Raw genomic sequence first — 18,471 nt, 5'->3', positions numbered from 1 at the left:
GTAATGGACATCCGGCCAAATAGAAGGAAATATGGTAAAATTTCCAGCGGCAACGGAGCCATTCAGGGAAGGTGATGGAAGGTCATGGATGTAGACTAATTTAAGTGTAATGATTTAATTGAAATAAGAGCAGTTCACATTATCCAAAGCTATGAATTCATACTGCAACTAATTGACCAAGTTGCCCTCACCTGCACCTCTGAACTCTTGTGTCTGATGGCCTCCTCTGTCTCCCTGATGTCCTGCTCCAGAGTGTACTTCTCCCTGACACATACACACAAAAAAAATATGTGCGCAAGGGCGCACACAAACACAAACAAGCATAATTATAATAGAAACAGAATCAAATAACTACCAACCCCCTGCTGTGTACACACATCAACCTCAGAGTAACAAGACACTGGACTGGGATTCCATCCAATCCACGATGTCAGAGATCAAATGAAAACTGACAGGAAAAGTGCAGCTGCTGGCGACTGTGTGTGTGTGTGTGTGTGTGTGTGTGTGTGTGTGTGTGCGTGTGTCCGTCCCCTTATATGTTTTTGTTGTTAATCATGTTTCTGTAGTCTGTTCCCCCTTTTGTGCCAGGAAAACAAAGTCTTCATTATAAAGTAATGATGGACACTTCTTTATTTCAATGAGCATAAATTCAATCAATTCAAACATACAAATTTACAAAACAACCTTAAATGTAACCTTCTCATATATCCTATATAATGAACTGTTTCAAAATGTTTGTGAAACCTAAACTACGTGTAGTTAAATGTAAACCAATTAAAAAAGTAGGGCTAGCGTTTTCATAAGGAATACAACATTGACACAAAATTGATACAGTAGATACGGTAAATGTCCTATAATTTGCCAATAGCAGTCAAAAAGGCGAATATTGGCCGATGTATCATCACTACATCACTAGAAAAATAAATTCCTGATTTAACCTGGAGTTAATGAGGCTCCAGCAGTTATGCAACATGTGTGCCATTGTTAATACGGGCACAAGACAGACTGTAAACCTATGCTTTACCAAACACTGCATCTTGACCTCAGATATTAAAATTAAGCAAATCTGACCATATGTGAAGTCTACTGATGAGCACCTATGCAAGAGAAGTAGTAGGCAGAACCACTGTTAATTTAGGGTGTCACAGTAGATTGGACGGAATTCCAATCCATACATGTACAGTAGCAGGTGTGTTTACCTGAGAGTATTCCACTGGGTAAAGGCAAGAGTGCTGACGCAGCATGGAGAGTAAGTGGTGAACAAACAAAAAGTTGATAAAATACACACATCATAAGAAGTGGACGGTTGGGTGGGTGGGTGGATGGATGGATGGATGGAAGGATGGATGGATGGATGGATGGACGGATGGAAGAACGCAGTGTGATGAGCCAAAGCCAAGATGAGTAGTTAAGCTCATCCACATTTAATAACGTGTTAACGTTTGATTTTGATGTGCATTTTATCACAAAATATAAATAAATGGTTGGACCATAGATATACATGGGTATTGTGGGTGTCAGGACACACCGCATCTGAGAGTTGTTGTCCCCTTAAAAATATCATTAAAACCATGCTGTGTATATTGTACATAATATATACTTCAAATAATTGTAGTAAAAGTAGTTAAACAATTCAACCGCTAACGCATTTTAAGTTTAGAAACATTTTTAGTCCCCCCCTCCCTTGCCTCACAGTGGTTTGGTCCACTGCTTGGTTTTCTCTCTTATGGACGTTTTATGGTTCTGCGCAGGGTCCATGCAGAGCTTTCGCCATAGCCTGCATAAGTGGCCTGGCGTTTATGCTTGTGCGTTAGTGTGTTCGTCCAGCCGGCATGTGTGTGCGTGTGGGGAGTGTTTCAGAGTGATTATCTTTGGAGAACCAGGAAATGAGTCAGGGGGAATGCAACGCTACCAAGCCACTGCCCAGAGGTGCAAGTCAGGCTATGGCCTAGGGTCCGGCGTAGACGTATAGAGTCTGAGAGGGTATGCCGTCGATTCTAACAAATTATTTTAACAAATATTGTCTTTATCTTAACTTAAAAAAATGTAGATAACATCGAAGAACACAATTACATTTTTTGAAATGAGTCAGGAATACATGTTTATCACTGAAATTAAGGTAAGGCCATTGATTTTCAGGTAGAAAAAATGTATACTTACTTACCATTTTTCTTCTTGTAAAAAATTGTAAATGGGTCAATTTGACCCGAATACCATACAAGGGTTAAGTTGGTTGAAGCTTGTCGAGAGAACAAGTTGCGTGAGTAAGTAGGCGGTTTTATTCACTTTAAACGTCACATGAAGTGATTATTTTACTCTAATACAGGTAATGATGAGTCATTAATAAATTAGTCAAGACAAAAAATTTAAATGTATTTTTCCACAACTCCGCTATGGTACAAAGGTACCTAGCTTGTCTGTGGGCTTAACGGATAGGACAGATATTGATTTGGGACTTTATTGGGTGGAAGCACTGTTGCAAGTCAACATCTGCCTAGGAATTCTTTTAGTCTTAATATGCATTGCTATTTGTACTCGTTGGGAATACGCAGGCCCCAGGAAGTAATTAGGTTGTGGTTGTTTTTTTCTTGGCTCACTTTTACTCACAACATGCTAACAGGCAACATAGGATTCCATTCACTACGCTAAGCTAACTAGCGGCGGCGCTGCCAGTGTTGCACCAAACTAAAACAACACATGCGATGAGACAAAAATGCCTTGGCCCACCTATCTACAGCTAGGGGAGACCGTGATAAGCCAAATTTCAACAAACGGTGCCATGTTCCTTTAATGTGTTCATAAGAGGACCGCCAATACACTTAAAAAACATAGAGGCCTCTGGTCGACCTTAGGATTCTTATGATGGCCTGATAGGCCACTACTAAAGGAGTACTTTAAAAAATATACAGATGCGTGCCTGCCTTGTAGTTTTAGTTGTCACTGTTGGTGGTCGGATGATCAATTGCTTTTTAATGTGGTGAAATTAGTTTCCCTGTTTAAAGACTATTAATCCTATCTATTTTTCCTATCCTATGCTATAAATTGTATCCTGTTTTGTTTTGTAGTTTTGAAAAGATATGGCCAAAAATATATCCGGGTGTAATACACCATGATCACACTAGTCAAGGCATGATGCAGTCTGAGTCTTATTATCACTATAGAAAGTTATAATAATGATGACAATGGATGAGAGAGGGAAATAATGTTAGAGGTTAACAGAGATGTGAGGGTGTGTTAGCTGCCTATGTACAAGTGACAGGTTTGGCAAACCTCAAAAAGCTTTGACACAGACCGTCACCAAGTGCATTTGTCATTGTGAATAGTAACTAACAGTGAAACTGAAATTAAATCCAAAATTGCATCTCTAAAATGACGAGGCAAAAACTACTTGTCAAGAAAATGTGCAAATCGCTACAAATGCTTGCTATTGTTACTGCATTGTGTTTTGGCTGAAAAAGAAGCACTACAAAATAAAAGCTTTACTGAAAAATGTACTGGTACAAGTGTTACTCTGATGCTTAAAATATTAAAAGCTGTAATGTGACCCTCCATTTCCTTTCTATGCAGCTTTGAAAATTCTGTTTAGGGATCAACTTATACTGGATTTCAAACCGATGTTAAAGTGAAATATTATATTTATCTTATTATTGCATTATTATTTATTTATCTTTAAGTCAAAGACCGAAGCGGGAAAAGTTCACTAGTGTTGCTGTAAGTCAGACTCAGTGATGAGTGAAATTGAGGACAGGGATTGACACAGAGCTGTAGCCGAGGCAAAGCAGACCACTTTTTAATTCATTACATGTGTTGGTTATCAGGCAAATAAAACGCTGATACAGTAAGTCTGCAAACTGCAAAAAAAAACGTCCCGATAATTAGTTTATCCCTAATTCTGTTAAAGTAAAAGCGGTTCACGCAGTTTGTGCTGTCATGTTGTTAAGGCGGTGCAAGTGATTTTGTTTGTTACCTCTGCAACTGGGCTATCTCCTGGCTGATGTCGTCCAACTCCTTGATCCCAGTAAACTCCCCCGAACCCACTGAACTAGAGCTGTCCTGTAGAGAATGACACAGGCAGACAAAGAGAGGAGAAAGGGTGGAAGACAAACAAAAATGAGGTTTGCAACCTTTTAATTTGTTTAAGTGAAGTGGAATTTATGAAGTGGTACCACCATGGTAGACCAAGCCAAAAGGAAGGAGACGGAGGAAAAAAGAGGATAGGAGAGAAACCAGTGCTCAATAAGAGGAGCAGCAGCCGGGTCAATCACCAACATGTGGGGAAGTGTTATCACCGCTGCCAAGGAGAGGAAAGATTCAGGATTTGCAACCAAAAAAAACTAAAATGGAATAATATTTAGCCATCTGAGAACATTCAAAACGTTTTCATGAAGGTGGTATTCAACAATATTCAAGTATACTGTCCACTAGCATTTGTTTGTGACGCTAGTCCAAAAGTGTGGAGACACTGTTTTTTTCTAAACAAAAGAAAGCCCTTAGAACTGGGGTTCTCAAATGTATTGATCAAGGTTTGCATCTAATTTTGTATTCAGGGTCAGAAGTCAGAAACAATTAGTGTTAATGAAAAAAAATGTGATCAATTCACTTATTTTATAACTGTTAAGAAGCATACATTCAAATTAATTACTCGGATTACCTGGTCAACTTTTGTACCAGCAAACTTAGGGGGGGTTAAGGCGTCCTTCCATACGAAAACGTGACATTTTTCAATTGAAAAACTTAACGTCCCCAGTTGTTTTGTGTCTCTTTGTTGGATATTATCTCTTTGTCGCATGTTGTGTCTCTTTTTGGTCATATTTGATTTTAGGTGTCTGTGGTCATTTGGTGTTATTTATTATATGTACAATTATTATCTGTCTACAATGTTGCTAGACCAGATAAATAAATAACACTCAAAAAGCTTAAAGACTTAACTTGCTAACAAAGTCCAACTACAATCAGTAGATCTGAGAAAAGTCTTTCAGCTACTTTCATTAGACTTGGGTGCTGCACCTAAACCCTATAATGGCAGGAGAACAATTGATGACCATTTGATCATCATTGATGAAGATATGGGATGTGTTTGGATGGACTTACAGTCTGGTCCCAAGACCTTGGTCCCAACTTTGAGAAGCCCAGCCTCAGAAGCTATTCTGTTATTATACAGGAGTACTGTTGCACTTATCTGAAGAACAAAGGATGCTCTTGATTGGATTTATTGAACTTTGAACTAATTAATAACAGAGCCATAAACAACTGCTATCATAACTTCAAAAGAATCTTGCCAACTAACAGCGATCTTGAATCTTTTCTTGATCAGCAGACAGTTGACAGGGTGAGACAATGTCACTGCACTGTAGGAATGAAGAGAAAGGTCTTGCAAATGCTTTCCAGTAATCAGCCTGAACGGCCAGCCACTGAAAGCATTTATAGATCAATACACTGTAGGTACATGTTACCTACCCACAACTTCAACATTATAGCCTGAGAGAGAAGGAAGAGCAGTGAAAGAGTTAATAAGAGAAACATTGGGCAGTACATATCTTTGATATAACTGATTAACCTGTCCTAAAGTTTTTCATTTACATGTCTATGTGGGTTACATTTTCAAGTTGTGTTCCACCAAATAACAGTTTTTTTTTACATTGGGAAACTGGTATGGCTCAAGAAACTGGATGTCGAGCAGACAAATATATACACCTTTATGCCCAAATATGCAAAGAGCAGACGAAATATGAAAGGAGGAGAGAAGAGGAAAAGTATTGACTCACCCGTCTCATCTCGGACAGAGCAGCCATCTCAGATCCCACTGGGGTCATGTATCCTGACAAACTCTGCAGCCATAGAGAAATGTCTTAGTTTTCTGACAATGGTGATCAAAAAGAGCAACAGCTTTAACTCATCCAATGTTAAAATAAAACTAAACACATTTTGAAAATGTCATCAGTAATAAGCATGGGTGTATTTGCACTGGGTGTCTTTGCAACTGTAGCGTAGAGGATTGAGATTTTTATTGCAACTTCAGTAATATCTGCTGCCGAAACTGTGGTGGGTGAAATGTAGATATCAGGTAGCTGCATTTTATCATGTCACTCTACATGATTAGACTGATTGGTTTGCCCAAGATGACATCCTCAAATGGCTTGTTTTGTCCACAACTCAAAGATATTCAGTTTACTGTCGCTGGGAAGTGAAAATAACTAGAAAATATTTTTTATTTTAAATATTTTTAAAAATTTTACATTTTAGGAGCTGGAATCAAATCTTTTTTTCACTGAAAAAAGTGACTCAAACCAATTTACAGATGATCAAAATAGTTGCCAATTGATCTAATAGTTGAAAGTAATGTTTTCAGCTTTAGTATTTATAGAGCACTTTCATCCAAAGTACAATTTAAGCATGCACACACATGCACATGCACGCAAACACATTAACAGACAGCAGCTGTTAATATGCAAAGTGCTGGCCCAGGAACACTAAGGAGATGGGGATTGAGTCACAGATCCTAAGACTACTAGACGATCCGCTCTAACTGTACTAATGGATACACATACAGATATCTCCCTAAGCTCTAGTTAACGTGAGGTGTTTGTGTGTGAGGAACCTACTGGTACCGGGGTGCCTCTTTCAGACGGGGGGATCATGTCGGCAGTCAGGGCCTGTGGAGGGTCCACGCCCTTGCTGACTTTCTGCTGGATGAGATACATAGCCAGGCCAAATTGCTCCCTGGTCAGCTTGCCTATCTGCCTCGTGTCTGCCAGAGCCCTGCAGGGAAGAGCAGACATTCAATACAAATACATTCAGATCTGACCACACGGTTGAGTAGAATAGGACTAAACAGGACTATAATCAATATCAGTCAAAATAATGGTAATCAGATATTTTCTTTATATTGTGCAGCCCTACTCATCACGAAGGAGTTTCCATTCTCCTCAAGAAATCATTTGACATTCCACAACATTTGCAACAAAATTTTACATGAATTGCATACAGACATTTGTGGCTTAAATATATGTTGCACACCAAACCATACACCCAAAGTTTAAAGGTCCCATGGCATGAATATTTCACTTTATGAGTATTTTTTTTTTTTTTACATTAATCTGCATTCCCCTGCCTGCCTATGGTCCCCCAGTGGCTAGAAATGGCGATAGGTGTAAACCGAGCCCTGGGTATCCTGCTCTGCCTTTGAGGGAATAAAGGTTCAGAGCTCAGATGGACCGATCTGGAATCGTTACCTCCCCTTTCTCTGTTTTGCCCGCCCAGAGAATTTGGCCCACCCATGAGAGAGAGACCTCATGGCTTCCAAACGAGCAAAGTGGCAGTTGGTCAAGGCCACAGCCCCAGCCTCCACACTGACACCCCCCCCCCCCCCCCCCCCCCCCCCCCCCCCCCCCCCCCCCTCTCAAAAGCTACAGATTCAGTGATGGCACATACTAAGGAAAGATCATTGTGGGACTGGATCTAGTGGCTGTAACTCTGCACCAAGGCTGAGTTTTTGGAAAGAGACTTCAGATACATTATTAGGGGACCACTAAGTTCTATATAAAAGATACTTTCGCTATGGTATTTGGGGCCCACTAAGGTTTATATAAAAGCATCCAAAGAGCACAATGTCATGGGACCTTTACCAGTCAACTGTTTGCTTTTTCTGTACCCAAGATTAACGTTCCCCAGAGCTGTAGTAAGGAACAGCATGGGTTCTCTAATGTCCACAAGCAAACATGAACAAAACACAAGAACTGAGATGGAAGCATTGAATATAGCCATTTTGGCAAAATAAATCATATGGCCTGGTCTAACTGCCACTGGTTTGCCAACACATTTCCATTAAGCACTTGATAAGCTGATAGTTGTGTCAGCATGAGTGACATCTGTCATGACGTGACACTTTGTTCACTTTGATCCCTGAGTTGTTAAAAAAATTACATTTTTTGCAAGTGATTTCAAAACAGTAAATACTTGGTTTTATTGTGCAGCACTGTTCTGACACTAGTAGATCTAATGGTATCACTTTCTAATAACACGACCTGTTGACTTCATATTTAATATTATATATTTTATTTTGTTATTGTACTATATATGAAGGTTGTAAAGTTGACTCTACACTTGTATATACATGTGCATTATTTTCATTCCTCTAAGTATATATCTTTTCAGTGGTTCTTGCATTGTAATCTTTTGTTATCTTATTTATTATTTCTAGTAGATTTATTGTATTTCCTGTTTGTGTGTGAGTGAGTATGTGTATATGTCCCTGTAACTTGCTGCTGTAATAGAGTAATATCCCAGTTTGGGATTAATACAATCTATCTATCTATCTATCAATCTATCTGTCTATCTATCTATCATTATTCCTTTTATTCCCCTTCCCATTTAACAATGCTGTCCAGTTTCAGTAAGTGATTTGAAATTATGTTGATGAGGGGCCTGAGAGATACCAGCGGAGTGATCGGCGTCCTTGATTGCTGATTGACAGCACCTGTGAGAGTGCTAATGAATGAGCCAGTAGGCTGTGTTGAGAGTTGGGTATAAAACAGGCATCTTGAGCTTAGCTCCAGAATGAGTTGGTCTGTCCATCAACACACCAGCAGACTTTAAAGCGCACAATTTACAGTGGACATCTCGCATCAGGATGGGTGAGTTTTTTTTTTAGCTGTGTTCTTGTTGTTGCTTTGGGTTCTTATGGTATGTGTCTCACTTGCTGGTGTAAGGTTGTAGCTTATGTCGTACTAGTGTTTAACTTGCGGATGTTCTGGTCTGACATTCTCTCATTCTTTTTGGTTTAGCAGCAAAGAAAGTGTTGATCGTGTATGCCCACCAGAGCTCTGGCTCGTTCAACGCTGCAGCTAAAGATGCTGCCATGGAAGTTTTGGCTGGTCAGGATTGCACAATAGAAGAATCTGACCTGTATGCCATGAAGTTTAAAGCCACTGCTACTGCTGAGGACATCACAGGTATATAACTATTTCCTTGTAATTTAAAATATTCTGCTGAGTATGATCTTGAGATATTAAATGTTTGTTCTCTGCAGGCGATGTTAAGAATGCAGATCACTTCTGTTATGCGGAGGAGACTAAACTGGCATGGGAGGAGGGAAAATTGTCTACTGACATCACTGAGGAACAACGTAAACTCACTCAGGCAGACCTCGTCATTTTTCAGGTAGCGTCTAGTGATTTGTGACAAGCCCGCTACTTTAACGCCTCAGATGAACAAGTGTCAACTAGTAAATTGCCAACTATTGGGCTCTGAATTGGATTTGTCTAAAAGTAAATTCTGAATCTTGTGGAGAAGATCTGGCTGTCATCTTGGGTTTTAAAAAAAGCACATTTCACAATTTTCTTTAATCATAGACTAACTAAATCCAGTCTTTTCCCTGGGTTGGTCAAAAAAGGTGCACCTATTTGGCAGAGGGGTCTTTCTTAAAGTAATGTCAAGGTCTACTTTTTAAATTTGTCATTTAGCATAGATGCTGCAATAAAAGACTAGTGCTGCACTTGACCAAATTGTTATTGCTGCCTTAACTTTAAGCTCTACTTCTCAGTTCCCCATGTACTGGTTCACTGTTCCTGCTATCATGAAGGGCTGGATCGACCGGGTGCTAACACTGGGCTACGCATACTCCCAAGAGAAGCGTTACAGTCAAGGAGTTTTCAAGGTAAGTGCTAAATCAAGAAGTGTACATGGCATTACTGGTCTAGAGTTTCCATTTAACTTTCTTGGCTTTCTGCACAGGACAAGAAAGCCATGCTGTCGTTCACCACTGGGTCTTCTGAGTCCATGTTCAGTGCAAATGGCATTAATGGCGACATGAATGTCACACTGTGGCCACTACAGGTACTACATCCAGATTTCACTCAACCAAGCATTAAACTGTGTTCCGACAGTGGGGAAACTGAAGTAAAAGTCTAAGAATTGTCTGTCCGCCCTCACCTTCCACTTTTTCAATCCCTTCACTAAGGGAAAAGACACCAGCAAATTGCTCACACAAAATGGCAATTGTGGCTTAATTTTCAAAAATTAAATCGCAAAGGAAAAATGGTAATTTTGAAACGTGGCTTGTAAGGCAGGCCTGCATCTTTAGGAAATTAAAAAAATTTACACTTTTGTGTAGCCAGATGGCAACTGATTATTTATTGTTTCTCTTGCAGAATGGCATCCTGCACTACTGTGGCTTCCAGGTTCTGGCGCCTCAGATATTCTGGGCTCCAGCTTACGCTCCTTCTGAAGTACGCAGCACCATGCTGGAAGGCTGGCGTAAAAGACTGCAAGGCCTCCTGAGCGAGAAACCACTTTCCTTCACTCCCTTGGATTGCTTTGATGGCGAGAAGGGTTACCAACTAAAGCCTGAGATCCATGAGAAACAGTCCACCAAGGAGCATGGACTGACCGTGGGGATCCACCTGGGAAAGGCTCTCCCACCCAACAGCCAGATGAAAGCTGGAGTCTGAAGATGGCACTCTTTAAAATTGCATAATTGAAAATAAAGTCAATATACTGAGTATCTGGTGTCAAACTTGAGGGCTGGATTTTTTGGGGGGTTTTTTAACTATGTTTTGGACCACTGTGTGGTCAGAATTTGAAAAAAATTCTGTCCTGATAGTGTTTACCCCTTAGTGGGAATGGGCCGTTTATTTTGGCCAATGGCAGGTTTTACTCATGCAAATGAGAATTCACCAGCCTTTGGTAAGGCGTTTTAGGCTGCAACAGTAAATTTAACAAGTCTGCATCTACCAACGACCTACTTTACTAGTGACTTTCATACTCTGAGTAAATGGCAATGCATTTTAAGACTACTTGCATAAAGGCCACAAGGTTGTTGTTTTTTTTCAATTAACATGCAACAAGGCTGTGCACAACTGAGAAATGCATTGGCCCATCTACCGCTAGGGAGACAATAAGCCCTACTTCAAACGGTAGCATGTTAAATTCATCAGGCTTATACTGCGGTGGCTCCAAGGGTAGAGCAGGTTTGCTCCTGTCTGCGAGTCCTTGAGCTAGACACCGAACCCCAAGTTACTCCCTATGGCAGGCCAGCACCTTCAATGGCAGTTCTGTCAACATTGGTGGGTGAATGGGGCAAAGTGAGGCACTGTCAGAAGGTAGAAAAGCACTATGAATGCTGACCATCTGTTTGAACACCAAAGATCATGACATTTATTTTGTAAGCGTAGATACCAGCTCCTTAACTTCTGAATTGTGAGAAATCCCCTTTGACAGTGCATAATCTGGAGCAATATTGGTTTATAACCGATTTACCAATTTAAAAGCCATTAGTTACAACTTACAAACCTAAATACTTATTAGAAAGTGATGCCTAGCCAAGAAAAAAGTCAGGTATGCAACATGATTGTAAGCCTGTCTGAGTCCCTACCATATATGGGCCAGGACGTTCTGAGAAAGTCCAGACTGCATGAAGATGTCTTTTACTTCATGCCCGCTGACAAATCCGTCCAAATCAGCATCAGTCTTCAGGAAGATGTCGTCATAGCGACCACGGTCTGACACTGGGACCACCCAGTTCAGTGAATGCTGAGACAGAGATGGAGATTTATGTAGTCTCAATAAAACCATTTAATGTGTGTAATACAAAAGAGCATATTAGTAAACTTTTAGCGTTTGTATCTGTAGGTATTTTGATAACTCAGTTTTGATGGCGGTTCAAAATGATACTTTTGATACCGTACATTTTAAAATCCATTTCAACATTGACCAAATTACATCAAACACGACACTTTTATTTTCCACTTTAATTGTGAACCAAAACAGTAATAAAAATTTAAACAAATCTGGTAACACTGTTCACTCAGAGTGCTGATGGCCAAATGAAGCTTCACAAACAAGTGTCTTTATTTTCTGAGCCCACTAGGTGGCGCTCTCTGTTCAACAATTGGTTGAGAATATACTGAATTGCAATGCCTTAGGTCTTTCTTTAGGCAATACGATAATGTTCACCTGCACTGCTGACTGTTATAATTATAGTAACAACTGTTTATATCTGCATCTTGCACTACTTACCTTGACTGGTATATCAATTTGCACTTCTTAATGTTTATTTACAGTAGCAATTGTTTACATATACATCTGCAATACCGTACTTTAACTGTAATATGCAATTACTTGCAGATAGCAGATAGCTTCTGCCCAAACTTTATTTGTACTACCTTAAATCCATTGTTATACTGCTCATTTTAGCCTAACTTATTATATATCTATCTATCTATCTATCTATATCTATATATCTGTAAAAATTTGGTTTATAGTAATAGCCATCTGTGTATGTATATATATATTACTATCTATTCACCTGTAAACTCTGTTATTGTAACAACCATCTGTATATTATGTTCATTGTACATATCTGTTAAAATTCTATTTTTTCCATATCCAGCTGTAAATCTTGTTCACAATAGTATTCATTTCTATATTTATTCAGTACTTATTCATGTCCTGCACTTATGGAACCATTGTTTATCCTGCACTTACAGCTATTGCACTTCTGGTTAGACCAAAACTGCATTTTGTTGCCTTGTACCTGTACCTGTGCAATGAAAATAAAGTTGAATCTAAGCTAATCTAATCTTTCTCTTAGAACCAAGAGCACAATCTAGTGAGCTCAGAAATTAAAGACACTGGTTCACAAAGCTTCATTTGGCCATCACTACTCTGAGTGAGCAGTGTTATCAAATTAACATTAATAACACTGGTTGTGCTTCTGGATAGGGGTGCGCCAGTCAGATACTCAGGATTGGTATCAATCCCAACTCGGCCAAAACTAACAAAAAAGAGAAACTTTTTTATCACAACATGAACATATTTTAAATAATAAACAAATGACTTTGTATACAGGCTAATGTTGAACTAAAAATGCAAAGGAATGTGAACATCAAAGACTTTTCAGTGCAAACTGTAAAAGACACATACCTTTAACAATAAAATTGGTGACTGCTCTGTTGTCAACATTGAACTAATGAAGAACTAACTTAAGTCCAAAGGAATGTAACTGAATTGCTTTGTTGCTGAAAGGTGCCGTAGAAATAAAATGTGTGGTTTCTATGCCCTGGGCCCAGTTTTTCAAAACTTTTCATCTGAATCAATTTGATGCAGATTTGGAAATCCTTTGGAAATTCAGGATCACCTGATCCACCTTACTTTTGTGACAGTTTTATAAAGGAAAATATGATTGGATCAGTGTGATCCAAAAATCAGTATTAGCAATTCCTGTTGTAAATAACTTTCTAGTTCTATCTATTTAAACTGTTGTGTAATGTTTCATTACAGAGATCTCTGTTGATTAGTGTTTGTTGCTGTTTGGGTGGTGGAAAATAATGTAAACAGAAAGAGGCGTGCCAGAAATGCAATGCGCCATGACGTAGGTCCTCTTCAAGGCCAGGCTGATGTTGGAAGTCCCTCTAGTGGACAGAACGTGTAACAACAACCAAATAAGCCTGTGTAGTACATATTTATAACAGGCTGCATTTGAGCATTAAATATTCAAATATTATTTGAATATAAAAAAAATAGGTAACGTGTGTACTATGTATATATATATATATATATATATATATATATATATATATATACATACATACATACATACATACATACATACATACATACATATAAACAGTACTGTGCAAAAGTCTTTCTATTCCACCAACACTGGCGGTGGGCTCCGGGGGGGCTGTTCCACTGCTACCGGGTCTGGAGCTCTCCTTGTCCCGCTGGAGATCCGATCAAGTCTAGGTCTGCAGCAGAGCTTTCTAGCGATGTTTCCACGCTGGCCGAGCCCCACTGACTGCAGTCCGTCTTCGGCTGCAGGACCCTGGAGCTCACCGCCAGTGTTTCAGTTGGACTGTTTTAAGTGTTTAGATGATTAAAAGGTATTTACAGTATTTAGAAGCGGGCTGGCTGCTGGTTAGCCAAAGCTAGCTAGCTAACGTCCTGTTGGCTCAGAGCTCCACAGACTAAGTCCAAAGGTACAAATTAGTTTTGCACCAAATGTATCGGAAGAAGTGTTGCAAAACTCGAGAGCGCAGACTCGCCGCTTTGTGATGCGAGAGAGCACACTGCAGCAACAGATTCGAGAGGTTGTAATCACATTAGTTGTGGTTGTACTAGGAAAGGGACTCAAGTAAAAAAAAAAAATGGAAAAAAAACACGAGTACAGATTTTTTCCACAAGCTCTCAAATTGTATTCTACAAGTGCTCACATCGCATCTACGACTACAGATTTTGTTTACAAGCTCTCAAGTCATATTTTACAAGTGCTCACATCGCATCTGCGCTCTCAAGTCATATTCTACAAGTGCTCACATCGCATCTACGCGCTCTCACTTCTGCACCGTATTTACCTTCATAGCCGACAAACAAGTGTCATTTTAGTTCAAAAATAATTAGGTCTAAAACGATTTAATATACTGCAAATAGCCTACAAGGACAAGTACTGCAGGACAGTACAGTTATTAAATCTTGCATTTTTTTTCGCCCCTCCGTGCCCCTCCACTGGTTGTCACATACCTAATTGCCCACAAAGAGGGGAACTTTTAGCAGAGTTGTTACACCAGTGTGATTTCTTATTGTGGATTATTGTGTGTTCACTGATTCAGGTGTCTGTAGGGGTGTATACTATTATGTAGTATATGAAATGTGTATTACCTGTCCAGACTTGAGTGTATGTTTGGGCGACAAGCTGCCGGTGCTGTTGAGTGAGTTCATGCTGCCGTGGGAGGGTGTGGAGCGTAGCGAGTCTTTTGGTGGTGGGGGGCTTGCGGGTATTCCAGGCACAGAGCCAGCCATTGAGACCAGACTCTTCTTCCTCTTAGATGGAGGGACGAGTGCAGACGGGAGGAGTGCAGGAACAGGCTCCTTCTCAAGGGCCCGGTACACCAAGTGCATGGCCTACAGGAGAATTCTGCTGTTAATGCACCCATCAAAACAGAAATATTCTGTTGCCTATTTTGCCGTCAATACTGCCGACGGTGTCTTTGCTGTTATCAAAGCAGTATAAATTTAGGTTTAACATGATGACATTATACTACTGCTTGAGTGCCGTAAATTTCCAAACTCTCTCCCCATATGTCCTTTTATCAATTAAAAACATACATGTGTACAAGACAAGGCTAGCATGTTTCTGATGTGCAAAGACAAAGAAAATACAAACAAAAACGCCAGGCTTACGCCACCCAGGCGGTGTGCAAGAGACCTTAGGGTTGACATAGTCTCGCATTGCCAGACCTTCCTGCACAGCATCGCAAAGGAGGGTCTGGCTAGTCCACACAACATTACGTTATTGGCATTTCTTCAAACCACTCACAATCTATTTGGTTTTCTAAACGTTATTCAATCATTATTACAATATAGGCATGTGCAAAATAGGTATGTGCAAAATAGGTGTTTAGGAAAGGTCAGGGAAGAGAACAAAGCAAAAATACAATAAGGGAATACTAACATATTTGAATGATGTTATAATATCAGTCTGGTGTATTTGGAGCAGTGGGCGTGGTTAGCTGATTGACAGTGTTAGACTGATTTGTCACATGAGGGGGGGGCGTGTTTGTGTGATGCTGATTAAGACCCGGCCAAATGAAAGGTGTAAAGATTCAGATTAAGATTGTGTGCTGAGGGAGACAATCACGCAGGCTGACAGCTGCAGGCTGACAGCTGAAAACCACACGCTTCCACACAGACAACACTATTGAAGACAAAGAAGAGCGGGCTGACCCGGCAAAATAGCTGGTGGAGGAAGAGGAGCACTGAATTGGAACGGAGTAGAGACCGAGGGCAAACAAAACTGCGGCCGAGTGCGTCAGTCTAACACAGCACAACCCCTCTTAGTTATAAAGCATAAACTCATCCATGCCAATTTAGGTCTCACACTTACTTTAAATGCAACATGCAGGCAAAAGGAGACAGGGATTAATGATACAAGCTAAGTTTGCCTTTAGTAGCTGTGTTTTTGTGCTATGAGCAAAGGTTAGCTTAGCCTTGCAACAATTACAATGTTTAACTGCTGTCAGCTCTGGCGGTTCTAGTTCCAAGTAATGTTGGGAGAACCTTGCTGAATCAATGCCACAAACAATTCAGGCTGTTTTGGGGGCAAAGGAGCATCCTACCCGGTATTACAATGTTGTGACGCCAACTGAATGTACACTTATCCACAGTTATCAGGCTATAGAGAATCAAAACGACATACAGTAACAATAAAGAAGATAACACTCACCACTGCAAACTCATCTCTGTCCAGATGGCCATCTTTATCTATGTCACTCAGATCCCAAACCTATCAGTAAGACACAGACATAGACAGGTCATTCAACATTATTAGAGGAGTGACAAACTATTACAGATTTTATTTCATCACTTTAAATCCACTTTGGGAAGAAAAAAAACTGTTCTTTGACAATTTATTGCTAAATATAACACTTCTACCAACCACCATGATATTTATGCTACTTTATATTTGTAGGGAAACAGAACACATTTAAGTTCTGTCTTCATTAGTTTAATCTTCAATCAACAAGCGTAATTTATGACCCACTGTAATATAAGAAACCAAAATTTAAGTCAATACCTTCCCGAGGACATCCAGAGGTAGCTTGGAGTTGATAAGGACTGGTTTGACCTTCTCTCCTGACAGCAGGCCATTGACTGGAACCAAACTCTCAAAGATCCCATCAAATTTACTCTTCTCCTCGGGCTACAAAAGAAAAAACACACCAGTAATCTAAAAAATGAACTTGTCAGTGCTCTCTGCTGCACTGACACCAATATAGCTTTGAAAAACTAAAATTATGTATTAGTAAGGCTCTATGCAATGTCTGTTATGTTGGCATCAAGCTACAAAAAGGGGAGTACATTCGTTAATATTTTAATTAATAATGGATATTAATGGCTAATGTCTTCTGGGAATATCTAGGTAATACTCATTAATTGTTAAAATGGTCTTTAGGACTACAAAAAATTAGATAGGGAAATGAATGGCGGAAATTTAATTTCACTCTTTTCTTTCTGTGTGTGAGTGTGTGTGTGTGTGTGTGTGTGTGTGTGTGTGTGTGTGTGTGTGTGTGTGTGTGTGTGTGTGTGTGTGTGTGTGGTGTTTCAACACACCCTGACGGCCCAGTGTAATTCGCCGGATGCGGAAACTGTGCTGCTTAGCGACGGACTGCTGGTGTCCTTCTGAAATCAGACAAAGATGGCTCTCAAAGAACTGTAACATGATCCATCCGCTGGATTAAACACACATCTTGTTTTATATTGAGCTTTTGATACAAAGATTTATAACATGACATTTATTTAAATAATGAGAGAAATGATTATAGAGTAAAAATGGATGCAGGTTTTATTTTAATTCCAAATAAATGTTAATGTTCTGAAAGAATTGTTTATACACTATATACAGTGGTGTGAAAAAGTGTTTGCCCCCTTCCTCATTTCCTGTTCCTTTGCATGTTTGTCACACTTAAGTGTTTCGGAACATCAAACCAATTTAAACAATAGTCAAGGACAACACAAGTAAACACAAAATGCAATTTGTAAATGAAGGTGTTTATTATTAAAGGTGAAAAAAAATCCAAACCATCATGGCCCTGTGTGAAAAAGTGATTGCCCCCTAAACCTAATAACTGGTTGGGCCACCCTTAGCAGCAACAACTGCAACCAAGCGTTTGCGATAACGTGCAATGAGGCTTTTACAGCGTCCTGGAGGAATTTTGGCCCACTCATCTTTGCAGAATTGTCCTAATTCAGACACATTAGAGGGTTTTCGAGCATGAGTGGCCTTTTTAAGGTCATACCACAACATCTCAATAGGATTCAGGTCAGGACTTTGGCTAGGCCACTCCAAATTCTTCATTTTGTTTTTCTTCAGCCATTCGGTGGTGGACTTGCTGGTGTGTTTAGGATCATTGTCCTGCTGCAGAACCAAAGTTCGTTTCAGCTTGAGTACACGAACAGATGGTCGGACATTCTCCTTCAGGATCTCTTGGTAGACAGCAGAATTCATAGTTCCTTTTATCACGGCAAGTTTTCCAGCTCCTGAAGCAGCAAAACAGCCCCAGACCATCACACTACCACCACCATATTTTACTGTTGGTATAATGTTCTTTTTATGAAATGCAGTGTTCCTTCTACACCAGATATACTTGGACACACACCTTCCAAAGAGTTCCACTTTTGTCTCATCGGTCCACAGAATGTTGTCCCAAAAGTCTTGGGGATTATCAAGATGTGTTGTGGAGAAATTGAGACGAGCTTTGATGTTCTTTTTGCTCAGCAGTGGTTTTCTCCTTGGAACTCTGCCATGCAGGCCATTTTCGCCCAGTCTTTTCCTGAGGGTGGAGGCATGAACGCTGACCTTAACTGAGGCAAGTGAGGCCTGCAGTTCTTTGCACGTTCTTGTGGGGTCTTTTGTGACCTCTTGGATGAGTCGTCGCTGCGCTCTTGGGGTAATTTTGGGTGGCCGGCCACTCCTGG

At 40.0% G+C, this 18,471-nt stretch overlaps 2 protein-coding genes across 11 annotated transcripts in view; one reads left to right on the top strand and one right to left on the bottom strand.

Annotated features, from left to right (window-relative positions):
- The window catches only part of eps15l1a (epidermal growth factor receptor pathway substrate 15-like 1a), a 57,864-nt gene that overhangs the window by 32,829 nt on the left and 6,564 nt on the right, over positions 1–18,471 (bottom strand). For 4 of the 9 annotated variants that reach the window (XM_034881694.1, XM_034881700.1, XM_034881696.1 and 1 more), the window contains exons 6-16: positions 17,107–17,175; positions 16,571–16,696; positions 16,220–16,279; positions 14,656–14,898; positions 11,372–11,529; positions 6,603–6,759; positions 5,766–5,828; positions 5,458–5,478; positions 3,968–4,053; positions 1,200–1,232; positions 192–264 (exon numbers count right to left, since the gene is read on the bottom strand). In XM_034881694.1, coding sequence (XP_034737585.1) covers positions 192–264; positions 1,200–1,232; positions 3,968–4,053; positions 5,458–5,478; positions 5,766–5,828; positions 6,603–6,759; positions 11,372–11,529; positions 14,656–14,898; positions 16,220–16,279; positions 16,571–16,696; positions 17,107–17,175 — 1,089 coding nt within the window. The remainder of the gene's footprint in view (positions 1–191; positions 265–1,199; positions 1,233–3,967; positions 4,054–5,457; positions 5,479–5,765; positions 5,829–6,602; positions 6,760–11,371; positions 11,530–14,655; positions 14,899–16,219; positions 16,280–16,570; positions 16,697–17,106; positions 17,176–18,471) is intronic. The other 5 variants (XM_034881698.1, XM_034881699.1, XM_034881701.1 and 2 more) reach the window with 3 other exon arrangements.
- On the top strand, positions 8,555–10,498 carry LOC117950570 (NAD(P)H dehydrogenase [quinone] 1-like). Of its 2 annotated transcripts, none has more exons than XM_034881714.1 (6): positions 8,555–8,633; positions 8,784–8,951; positions 9,029–9,159; positions 9,542–9,655; positions 9,733–9,834; positions 10,149–10,498. In XM_034881714.1, exons 1-6 carry the CDS (start codon positions 8,630–8,632, stop codon positions 10,446–10,448), a joined length of 819 nt encoding a protein of 272 aa, XP_034737605.1. In that variant the 5' UTR covers positions 8,555–8,629; the 3' UTR covers positions 10,449–10,498. The 2 variants fall into 2 exon arrangements, with proteins under 2 accessions (XP_034737605.1, XP_034737607.1); XM_034881716.1 differs by having other exon boundaries at positions 8,562–8,633; positions 8,787–8,951.

The sequence above is a fragment of the Etheostoma cragini genome, chromosome 9 (genome assembly GCF_013103735.1).
Source record: "Etheostoma cragini isolate CJK2018 chromosome 9, CSU_Ecrag_1.0, whole genome shotgun sequence".
Taxonomy (NCBI): domain Eukaryota; kingdom Metazoa; phylum Chordata; class Actinopteri; order Perciformes; family Percidae; genus Etheostoma; species Etheostoma cragini.
Note: the sequence above shows the minus strand (reverse complement) of the source record. Positions and strands in the feature narration are given on the sequence as shown.